The sequence below is a fragment of the Barbatula barbatula genome (assembly GCF_947034865.1).
Source record: "Barbatula barbatula genome assembly, chromosome: 17".
Taxonomy (NCBI): Eukaryota; Metazoa; Chordata; class Actinopteri; order Cypriniformes; family Nemacheilidae; genus Barbatula; species Barbatula barbatula.
In genome coordinates, this window is record NC_136780.1 from 814,088 (window position 1) to 825,065 (window position 10,978).

Consider the following 10,978-nt stretch of genomic DNA (forward strand, 5'->3'; position numbering starts at 1 on the left):
ATTTCCGCTTTTAATACTACAAAGATACACGCTTGTAACAGCGGTTAAATATAGAGCAATTTGTGGAGGAGACGGAGATCTTTTTGATGGTTTTCGAGATGTTTGATACAACCACGCAGGACCTGACTGACTGCATGAATGTCTTCCGGCGGCCATCTTGATAATGACGTATGATGTGACACGACATTGATACAGATGTTATTGAGACAACCATGAGAATCGCATACATGTGTCTTTAATGCCAAGACATGAAATGATCAGAAAAAGAACGAACCAGACAACAGGTCAAACAACGGTTATCACAAATTTAAAAAAATATGAAACATTAACACTGAAATTAACACTTCAGAAACGTTTACTTTGTTTCACATTTACAGTAACAAAAAAGAAAACTGAACTGATTTTAAACCAAACAAAACTTCTAAACATACTTGGGAATATTTCTTATTATTGGAAGTGTGCAGGAATATGTGAAGTTTATCTGATTTAGTTTCCTTCTAATATAAAAGCAAACTGGCCATGAAAGTGATGTGATGTTAGCAGCTCTATGGAGATAGGAGTGTTTGTGTCTAAGTGAATTTCTTGATGAAGCGCAGTTTGAGATACGCAATGATCAGGAAAATGATGGTCATGATGGCCATAGCTAAATGGTTTTGCCACAGACCCCAGGGAGAAAATTCAATGCCCTGATTGCCCAGAAACTCTTCTCCTGATGAACATCTGAAACCATCAGAAAAGCATCACATCAGCTCTTCAACACTTCAAGTGTGTAGACATAAGACACAATGACAGTGTTTTATACTTACACTTCTACAGGCCCCGAGCTCGACATGTTCCTCATGTCACAGAATTTAAGTCCTGTAAACTCATTGATTTGCAAAGCCTGATGGGAAAACCATCAGTGTTAATATTTACTGAAGACACATATAAAAACATATTTTATTAAACGTTTTCCTTTTCATGTGCAATGTCAACACTGAAACAATTCACTAAAATAACAAAGTATACTTTTCTTTTAAATGATGATCCAAGTCCACTTTTTCACTAAACTCAAAGTTTACTTTTGTTGCACTTAAAGTAGACTTTTATAAACTAATAATTGGGCAAATTTTGTCCCAAGTAGTATTTAAATAGTACAATTACGCAAGGAAGTACTACATAAACTACACTTAAAATAAATATAATATAATTTTGATTACTTTATGAAAAATATGTATACTAAATTAATTAATGACATCACAACTTTGAGCTCAATATCAGCTCATGCTGACATATCAAAACTAAGTCAGAAACTTTACAAATCACAACAGACATTACACAGAATATTAACAGTTTTACAGATACTAGAGAAAGTAGAAAGTAGTCGAAATATATAGAAAAATAAAAACTGAAGGAAACTGAATCACTGTATAAGACAAAAGTTTAATTATTGACTCACAGTCAGACCGTAGCGAGGAATACTGAGATACTTCAACCAGTTTAACCACGCAGCCACGGTGGGCAAGTTCACCAACAGCCCAGAAAACATCTGAAAACAAAAACACAGATTAAATAAGCAACCTCATTACTTTCATTTGTAATGCTGTGTGTGTGCTTCATCACCATCATGAACACAAAGCTGATGGTCATGAAGATGTTGGCGATGGCGACCACGGTCTGATCTGCAGAGATGGCCAGTGTCATGGATGTGGCCGTGTATGACACCAGAATGATGGAGAAGAGGAAGATGAAGAACGCGTCTGCAGCCGCTTTCAGTCCTGTAGAAAGATCACAGAGGAAGTGAAGTGTGTATATTTGTGTAATGACTGGTGTGTGTGTGTGTGTGTATGTGTGCGACCTATCATCCTGTACGCCACGCAGCTGAAGATTATGGGAGGAATGGTCCGCAGGGTGATGATGTCAGACAGAATCTTAGACAGAAAATAGACGGAGACTCTGTAGTATCCACTGATGTACTCGTGTCTGAAGAAATCACAACAATTGTAACATCAACACATTATATAACAGCATTACAGTAGTCAGTTTTTAATGTATTTAAAGATATTGAATGTCACCAAATGGTCAACACCATGTCAATACCGGACGCTACCGGTGCAACGCAACATGACACACGGCTAATGGGATTGTAGCGTCATGCAGAATCCAGTGTGGACAAAATAAAAGTTTGTTCTATTGTCTTTGGTCGCGTCACATCAGGCAGCGTCCGGTGCTCAGTGGTTAGAGAATGGTGCTAGCAACGCCAAGGTCATGGGTTCGAGCCCAGGGAATTGCACATACTAAGAAAGAAAAGTATAATGCAATGCAATGTAAGTCACTTTGGGTAAAAGTGGAATTGATGTCAATTAAATCTCATATATTGAGGTGCGTGCTCGTGCATGCATGCGTGTAATTCACTCACACAAATAGTTTCCTCTCTGTGATGAAAAGCTCGGCTGAGGAAACAGAACTAAAGCACTGATTTGATGTGATGAAGAACAGAGCACCCATTCTGAAACACACATAAACACACTTTTTTGTAACTAAGTGGCAACCCTTAAAAAAGTAATAAGTTTAATTTACTAAGCATACTAAAGTAAAGTTCAAGTATATTTTAAGATCCAGTGTATGAAATTTAGCAGTCTAGCATCTAGTGGTGATGTTGTGAATTGCAGACAAACAGCTCACTCCACCCTCCCTTTTTTTATAAACAGTCATTTTAAATATACTTTATATATATAATGTAACAGCATAACACTTTCAGTACACAACTACATGACAAGTGTCATGGTCCTGGCTTCTCTTGAAATTCCTAGTTTTGTGGACAGGGTCATGACACTCCACGTCTTGTGTGTGTTATGTCTTGTGTGGCGACATGTGGCTGTTTGTTATGATATTGCGCCACGTGTCTTCTTGTCTCATGCTTTGGCCCCGCCCCTTGTTTCTCCGTCATTGTTCCATTAGTGTTTCCTTCCCTTCACCTGCCCTGTGCAATCTTCCCATTAGCGTTTTATTCTCCTCATCTGCCCCTTGTTAACTTCCCTCGTTAGTTTCTCCTATTTTTTAGCCCCAGTACTCTTTGTCCCTTGTCGGTTCATTTTTCGTGTCATGTTCATTTTAGTCGGTGCTTTTGTCTTGTTCCTACCTCGCCTCGCCTTACCCTTCCTTACCCTGCTGTGTTGTGGATTTATTATATAGCATTCGTTTGGACTACTCGTGGGTAGTGGTTCGCCCTCTGGCGAAGCGGAAGAGGTTGATCCGTGGGTCATTCCAGGGGCTGGTAGATGACCTCGGCCAGATAAGGAGGGAAGACTCCAGGGCCCCTTCGACCCTCTTACGCTCCTGCCAGCCTCCTGTTCCCGAAAGCCGCATTCTGGGTGCTATTTCTCTGACCGACCCATCAGGACCGGTCATCAGTTAGCGGGGGAAGTGCAAAAGGGAGGGCATCCGCGGAGTCTGGCGATTCCACGTCCTACTAGGAATGCGTCAACCTCACACCCGTTTTCCCTGAGCCTGCAATGCTTCCTTAAAACACCATGGAGGCAGGCGGGAGCATTATGCCGGCGACCCACTCAAGGAGGAAGAAGTGGAGGAGGGGGGTTGCCGACACCACGGCAGGCATCCAGTCCTGTCCCACCGTGGCCGGCGTCCCGTCCGGTGCAGCCTGCGTCCCAGCCGGCACTCCATCCAGCAGTCCAGCCGGCACAGGACTGGATGCCTCCCAGTTGGCATCATCCCTAGCTCCGTTTTCCCTAGGACACTTTCCCCAGTCGCCAGCCATGTCAGTCCCTTATGGTCCTGCCCCTCCCACAGCGCCCCGCTCGAAGAGGTAAGTCTCAGCCCCTCCCAAGTCTGTCCCCCCACCCATGCCATTTTGCCTCCTTGTGGGTAGTGTTTGTTTTGAGTTTTAATAAGTCTTTTGTTTCATGCATTTCACATTAAGACATTTGTTGGGTTTGACAACAAAAAAACAATGTCTGCGGTCTATGAACTGAATGTGTTTTACCTGTTCTGAATGCCACTTGAATTGGCTTGCACTCCAAAAAATATGGCACTAACACTCAGAGCCAGAAAAATCATCTCTCCAATCTGAAACAACAAAGAGAAATACATAAACCTGTCTCTAAAATAACAATCTTCCCATATATCATGACCTCAAACAGTTATTATTTTCTAGTATTGAAAACTGACAACCAATCAGAAAATATCTTCTGTGTAATATATGCTATCATGTGGATTATCTCACAATAGAAAATAGAAACCAAGAATGAAAATGCTGATGCTGAAAAACAGCCAGTGAAGTTTAATCGGATTCTAAATGTATAAGGTAAAAACTGCACCGTTCTACAAATAATCACAACAGTTTTTAATGATTTTTTGAGGGGGGATATAAAATTATATGCCAATAGATTTGGTTATAGTGTCCAAAGGTGAGTTTTTCACCTGAGCGACTGATGTCTGAGGATTGAGCAAGATGTTCTTGAACGTTCTCTTGAAAACCCATCTGAACTGATGAAAGAAGGACGTGTTGTAGGTGATGGTTCTGGATTTGGGACGTGTGGTGTATTCCTGACCCTGAACGATTTTCTGTAGCTCATTTTGAGTTTCTTTATAGTACGAGCTTTTCTTGTATTCCTGCACCAAACGGTCCTCGATGCTCTTCAGAGATGAACTGACCTTCTCCTGATCCAGTTCTGACACACAAAAAACCCACGGCACATATCACTGTTTCGCTGTTGTTCAAATGAGTCATTTTAATAGATCAGTCGGTGTGTTTGTGTGTTGTACCCTCGCTGTCGTTGAGTTTGTTGAGCGCCACGGCCGAAGAGTCTCCATTGATGACGTCCAGGAAGAAATCGGCAGGATTGTTATGAGGTTCACATGTGTATCCTGACACACAAACATAAGACATACATCCATGAACACGTGTGATGGTAAAGAAACACGTGTGTGTGTGTGTGTGTGTTCTCACCAATATCACTGAAGTACTCGAGAGCGTTCTGAGCGGCTCCGTGATAAACCTGTTTCCCGTTCACCAGCAGCGTGAGACTGTCAAACAGCCGGTAGATGGAATACCGCGGCTGATGGATGGACAAGATGATGGTGCGACCGCTGTTCCCCATCCTAAACACATCAGCATTAAACACGTGGGTGAGTGGTAAACTGGTTTACTGTGTGTGTCTCTCGAGCATCGTGTGTGTGTACCAACCGCTTGAGCAGCTTGAGGACAGAGTTTGCCGTGCTGGCGTCCAGACCCGTGGTGGGCTCATCCAGAAACAGCACAGAAGGATCAATGATCAGCTCCATACCAATATTAGTCCTCTTCCTCTCTCCACCCGAGATCCCACGAATCAGCTGCGTGCCCACCTGCACACCGGCCATTCACATTATTATATTCACACGTCAGAATACTTGCGTGATGTTTAGTTCAGACCACGGTTATTTTGGTTTAGTAAAAATTAAAACTTTGCAAAAGTTTCTGTTCATTTAAATAAATTCAAATATTGGCCTAATATTTGGGGGGAAAACTTAAACAAATCGAGCACTACATAGGATTGGCCTCTTTGTCGCCACCTCAGTTTGTAATTGCTACTGCAGGTGATGTGCGGATTCACATTGTACATCATGCAACTGCATATACTATATGCAAAGCCTTGACATCATATCCGGGATATAAGTCCGTAAATTTGAGTCAAATCACAGGCTTCACTTATCCGTGCTTATTAATACTTGTTTTCACACGGTTCACATTCATTTTTTTGTAAACAGTCATTAGTTCGTACTTTCCTGTTTTTCACAACTGATGAATCCCCAGATGTCAATGCTGCTTACCATTTAAAAGTAAAAGTACTAAATGGCCATAAATAATACTAAAAGTTGTATAAAATCCTACCCAACAGTTGTGAGCAGCCGGTTTCCTCTTTGTTCAGTTCGCAAATGTGACGAAATGACGCATAGACAAAATACACCAAATAAGGATCTCCGGGAAAGACGACCCGATAGCGCAAATTACAAACCATTATTGCAAGCTTTCCGTGGTGAATTACTCAAGTACCTTAAACCTCTGTCACCAGTTATTAAATGCTAGAGTTAGAAAATATGACCAATATGTCCAGAAACTACTTCAAAGCAACAATCAACAAATCAAATAATGATGATCGCTTCAATATACAAAAACAAGATGACGCCGATCAGTCTGTACAACCTGCGCAACATCTCATAAAAGGGAACATAACTAGCGTCTTTCGTGCTAATGGCGTTGTAGTTCGGGTTGAAGGTGGTCATAACACATACATACCGGCATTACAACTCCTCTCAAAACCCTTGACAGCTGGACTTCATATGCGAGAAAACGTTTTACATGTGATTACGTACACAAGACATTTTAAACAATTTGTATTGTTACCCGTGAATCTGCTACTTTGCTCAAGCCGAGCTCTTGAATGAGTCTCTCGACCTTCTCGTCTTTTTCTTTCTGCTTGATAGATTTGGGAAGCCGTAGAGCGGCTGAGAAACGCAGATTCTCTCGAACGGACAGTGTCCCCATGACCACATCATCCTGCCAATACACACACACATACATACATAATCAAAGTCAGGATGTCCATGTGTTCAATCATGAAAGAGCAGTTTCTAAGTTCAATTAATCCGTCACTGTAGAAACTGAGCCTGAAGACATGTTCAACTGAACTGATTCTTCTTGGAAAATAATGTTACAGTTCAGCTGTACTGAACATGACTGACACAGAATGTAGTGAATCATGTTGGGTTATTAGTTTAGATTTGGGTGAATATCTTCAGTCTTGACTTCAGTGAATAGGACACCCAGAACACAGTATACAAATAAACTCACCACGAAGAATTTAGCTAAGCCCCAGCAACCACCCAGAACACCTTAGCAACCACATAGCAACACACTGAAACCATAGTGGGTAATCCACGTTAAAACTCTATTAAACAAAGTGTACCATTTGGATCACACAAAATCAATAATGAAACCCCATCTCAAACCTAGCCATCAGCCTAATATCTCGTGAAATATATGATATGAATAAGCGTGAAATGATGTTGTTGAAGAATGTTGTTATGTATGAGTCTGCACCTGAACCACATATCCAGACAAACATTTAAAGTTTGGAGGCTGTGGAGCTCCGTCTATAAGAACCTCTCCAGACAGACCAGCAGGATCCTTACGGGCAGCCAGGACATCCAGAAAACTGAAGACAATTCAAACAATACAACAATATAACAACACCACATAGAGAGAGAGAGAGAGATGGAGAGGGGAAGAGAGAGAGAGAGAGAGAGAGAGGGGGAGAGAGAGAGGGTGGAAGAGAGAGAGAGACACACACACACACAGAGACAGAGAGACAGAGAGAGAGAGAGAGAGAGAGAGAGAGAGAGAGAGAGAGAGAGAGAGAGAGAGAGAGAGAGAGAGAGAGATGGAGAGGGAGAGAGAGAGAGAGAGAGGGGGATAGAGAGAGGGTGGAAGAGAGAGGGAGTAGTTTGCCCACTCTTTTTTTCATTTTCCATTTCTTCCAGAACAAATAAAATAAATCACAAAAAGGAACATCTTGTACTAATTTAGCATTGCCAACAGTAAAGTACATTTACTAATTTACTAATCACAAATAACCATGTGATGGTCTGAAAAACCATTAAGCAAAATGGAAGCATTTATCACCCCATTATTCCATAATTTACCCAAATAAAATCTATCTAGTCATGCACCACAGAGTCTATTAATCTGTTACTTTAAGCCAAGTATATTGTCTAGATACAAACTCATTTACAGTTAAGACTTTAACATTTATCGGTATTAGATTCATGTAAAAAAGCTACATCAACCCGATTCATTTGGAAAAACTGTGAGACCATTGCTAACTTATTCATATCTCCATTTATATTTAAAGATCCCAACCTAATAATAAAGAGGAAAAGAAAGAGTCAGGACAGCAACTAACGTAACTCACAAAGTTTAGAAATCCCCATATGCGTTTTATTAATTTGTCTTTTTTCCTTCCTTTAATGTGTTACCATTTTCTTCAAACAAAATAAAAAAAATTACTTAATGCCTCATAACTAACCATTTTCTGTGGCAATCCCACTGACCCAATGAATGAATATCTGGAAAATAATCTGTGATACAGTAATGTGTCCATTTCCTACATTAGCAGCGTCACTAGGACCTACAACTTCTTCATTGTTCTGGGCTTTATGTGGGCACACCATCCTTATATCTCCACACTCAAAACATCATATACTTCCAGAGCTTGCATAAATCATGTACACGTTACCTTCATGCCTTACTTTAAAGAAAACATCCAACTCTGGCTCAGTCAAAAACATGAACACCTGCCTCCTAAACGACATAACATGCTTTAATGCTACATTTCTACAGCAAAGTGGAACCATTTTGATTGCCCTAGCAAACCATTCCACAACAAACTAATCCCCGCTCAATTTCATCATTATGAACGAATGGGGGCACTTTCGCGATAGTTAGACCTGTCGTCGGCGTAACCAGCGGGGAAACATTAATAAAAACGCCATTTACCACAATTCCACTGACAACTAGGCGATTAGCTAACTCTTCCTCCTTTACAAAAACCACAACTGAAAATATTTTCAAATTCAATCTGTTCTCCAACTGCCGTTAACACGTCTTCCACCTCCACACCTGACGCAGGAACACACCTGATTCCATTACTCAGAGACACATGTGTCGGAGACTCTCCGCCGTTTGGGGCCGATGCCATCCCCAGTGCCGTCTCCAAAGCCTACAAATAACTCAACTTTGAGGATCAAAACATTTAGAAAAAGAAAACTGCAGTCACCCTCTCCTTTTACAAATCTCCACACACACCCAAACGCTCCCAGCAAGCACCGAGAAAGAGAGAGGGATAGAGAGAGAGAGAGAGCTTACGATGATTTTCCACTTCCTGTTGTTCCCAATATGGCGTTCAACCCCGGCTTCATTAGACCACTAGAACCAAATACATAATACATAAATACATAAAAAGAATCAACACAATTTTCATCATCATCATAAAATTTAGATTCATCATCATCATATAATTACATTCAGAAGTGTTGAATTAATCTATATGTTAATAATGTATGTACATTTAAATCCTATTGTTTTTCTTGCTCATCTCGGGTTTGTTCATGCAGAACAGCTGTGCCTTAACATCGTACACCCAACATGAGCTTTTGGATATTGGTTTGCGAATTCCCGGCAGTTTAAACGACAACCTTCAACTCCTTCCTAACATCACCAGAACACCAGAGGCACTCCAGGAAAGGTTTCTACACATTGACTGCTACCCCTCCTCTGTTCTGGAATACATCAACACCACCATAGACAGTGTCACAACTCAGAAACAGATCATCGCATACTCAAATCAGAAGCCATGGATGAACAGCGCCTAGATATAAATTAGAAAATGAGTGTTTTTACATACACTTATCTAAGGTATTGTTATCATATTTCAAACGGCTTGCTAAGGCTTCATTCTGTGATCCCAATGGGATTTCAAGCAAATACCTCCCAGTTTGTAGTCATCTGGACGCGCATATTTTAAGAGGAATATATTTATTTTCCTTTTCGACTTTAAAACACAGATAATCTTCTTGACCAAACAGAAGCTCCTGCGGTCCACATTCAAATATTTAAAGACTGAAAAGGATGTAACCAGTGAACATGTTTCACATTCTTTCTGATAATTATCTACACCTGCACGTGTGAAAGTCTTTCTCAAACTCTGACAATACAACACTGTGATTTAAGATGGAGAAAAGAGAAAAGAAGGGGTATATATAAAAAATATTATACTATTAATTGTAGAATGTAAAAATATTATTGTATTTCTGTAAAATGACATTTTGTAAATCAACAAATTGCACAAATTTACACTGCAAGAATATCCCGGGGAAAAAAGAAATTTGCCAGATATATTCCGTAAAATAAAAAAGGTTTGTCCTGTAAAATTAAACTTTTCCTAACTGTTTTTCTTGTAAATCTGCAATCTTCTTCTGTAATTTGGTTTTTTGACCATATTTAAAAAATATGTGACAAATCTGTAAAGAAAAACAGCAAATCTGTAAATGTACAGGTTTTGGTCGACAACAGATACCTTTCAAGAGTCATTTCTTTATATCCTTGAATCACTTTTCAAGGTTGATATATGATATAGATAGTAATTATTAATAAGTAATTCAATACTTTTTGGAGAGAGTCATTAGTAAAGTAATCTAATTACACTATTGAATATGTAATAAGTAACTAGTAATTCATGACTTTTTCAGAGTAACTTGCCCAACACTGAGTAATACCATACCAACAATACCCTCACTTTACCATGGTAATGTACAGTGGTCAGTATAAAACAATCAACCCTTAATCTGAAAACACCCAGTGTACGGTCAACCAACCTTAAACCATTAATGTACACCGGCATACTACTTGATAACTCCAGATGTGACAGAGACTCACTTGAGGTCGATGAGGATGTCTTTCCGTGTGATCTTTCTCTTGCAGAGGATGCCGCTCTTCATCTTCACACTGTAGTGGATTTTGTGGAAGCTCACGGTGGCTCCTCGCAGTGATGAGGATGATGAAGCCACGGTGGACAGGGTCCTACTGGTGGTCCTACTGTTTCCCTTATTTTTTGTTCTGGTCAGCTGAATCTTATCGTCTGCCACCATCACGCCTTGAAAACAACAGAACAACCTCAGAGAATACATTATTCATTAAATGAACCACAGATCCTCCATCCAAAACAACAGCTGTCATCTAAAGAGCTGGTATCTGTCCGAGTTGAACATCAGAGGACATCAGTAAAGTGCTTTGCGGTTATAATTAAACACTACGAGTAAATGTGCAAAACAAGGCAAACGAAGAGAAAATTACCAGCTCGCGGGACCAATCAAATAAATTCAAGTGATTTCAATCGGAAAACAGACGTGTTTGCTCTGCAGCTGCACTGATCCTCACACAAAC

General features: G+C 40.3%; 1 protein-coding gene across 3 annotated transcripts; it reads right to left on the minus strand.

Annotated features, from left to right (window-relative positions):
- Positions 1 to 214: 214 nt before the first annotated feature.
- Positions 215 to 10,978, minus strand: LOC306906709 (broad substrate specificity ATP-binding cassette transporter ABCG2-like). 3 transcript variants are annotated; one of them, XM_079478310.1, is made up of 16 exons: positions 10,889 to 10,978; positions 10,472 to 10,688; positions 8,903 to 8,962; positions 7,079 to 7,193; positions 6,383 to 6,535; positions 5,186 to 5,343; positions 4,949 to 5,100; positions 4,765 to 4,866; positions 4,420 to 4,670; positions 3,983 to 4,065; positions 2,399 to 2,488; positions 1,838 to 1,962; positions 1,603 to 1,757; positions 1,439 to 1,528; positions 807 to 883; positions 215 to 720 (listed from the first exon to the last, which is right to left on the minus strand). In XM_079478310.1, exons 2-16 carry the CDS (start codon positions 10,681 to 10,683, stop codon positions 570 to 572), a joined length of 1,974 nt encoding a protein of 657 aa, XP_079334436.1. In that variant the 5' UTR covers positions 10,684 to 10,688; positions 10,889 to 10,978; the 3' UTR covers positions 215 to 569. The 3 variants fall into 3 exon arrangements, with proteins under 3 accessions (XP_079334436.1, XP_079334437.1, XP_079334438.1); XM_079478311.1 differs by lacking the exon at positions 10,889 to 10,978 and having other exon boundaries at positions 10,472 to 10,814; XM_079478312.1 differs by lacking the exons at positions 10,472 to 10,688; positions 10,889 to 10,978 and having other exon boundaries at positions 219 to 720; positions 8,674 to 8,905.

Excerpts from the sequence above, each read along its gene's own strand:
- LOC306906709 (XM_079478311.1), bottom strand. The coding sequence starts at position 10,722 with ATGTATTCTCTGAGGTTGTTCTGTTGTTTTCAAGGCGTGATGGTGGCA. Across the intron at positions 8,963-10,471 it reads GACATCCTCATCGACCTCAA|TGGTCTAATGAAGCCGGGGT; the intron begins GTGAGTCTCTGT and ends ATTTGGTTCTAG. Across the intron at positions 5,344-6,382 it reads GCAAAGTAGCAGATTCACGG|GTGGGCACGCAGCTGATTCG; the intron begins GTAACAATACAA and ends GCCGGTGTGCAG.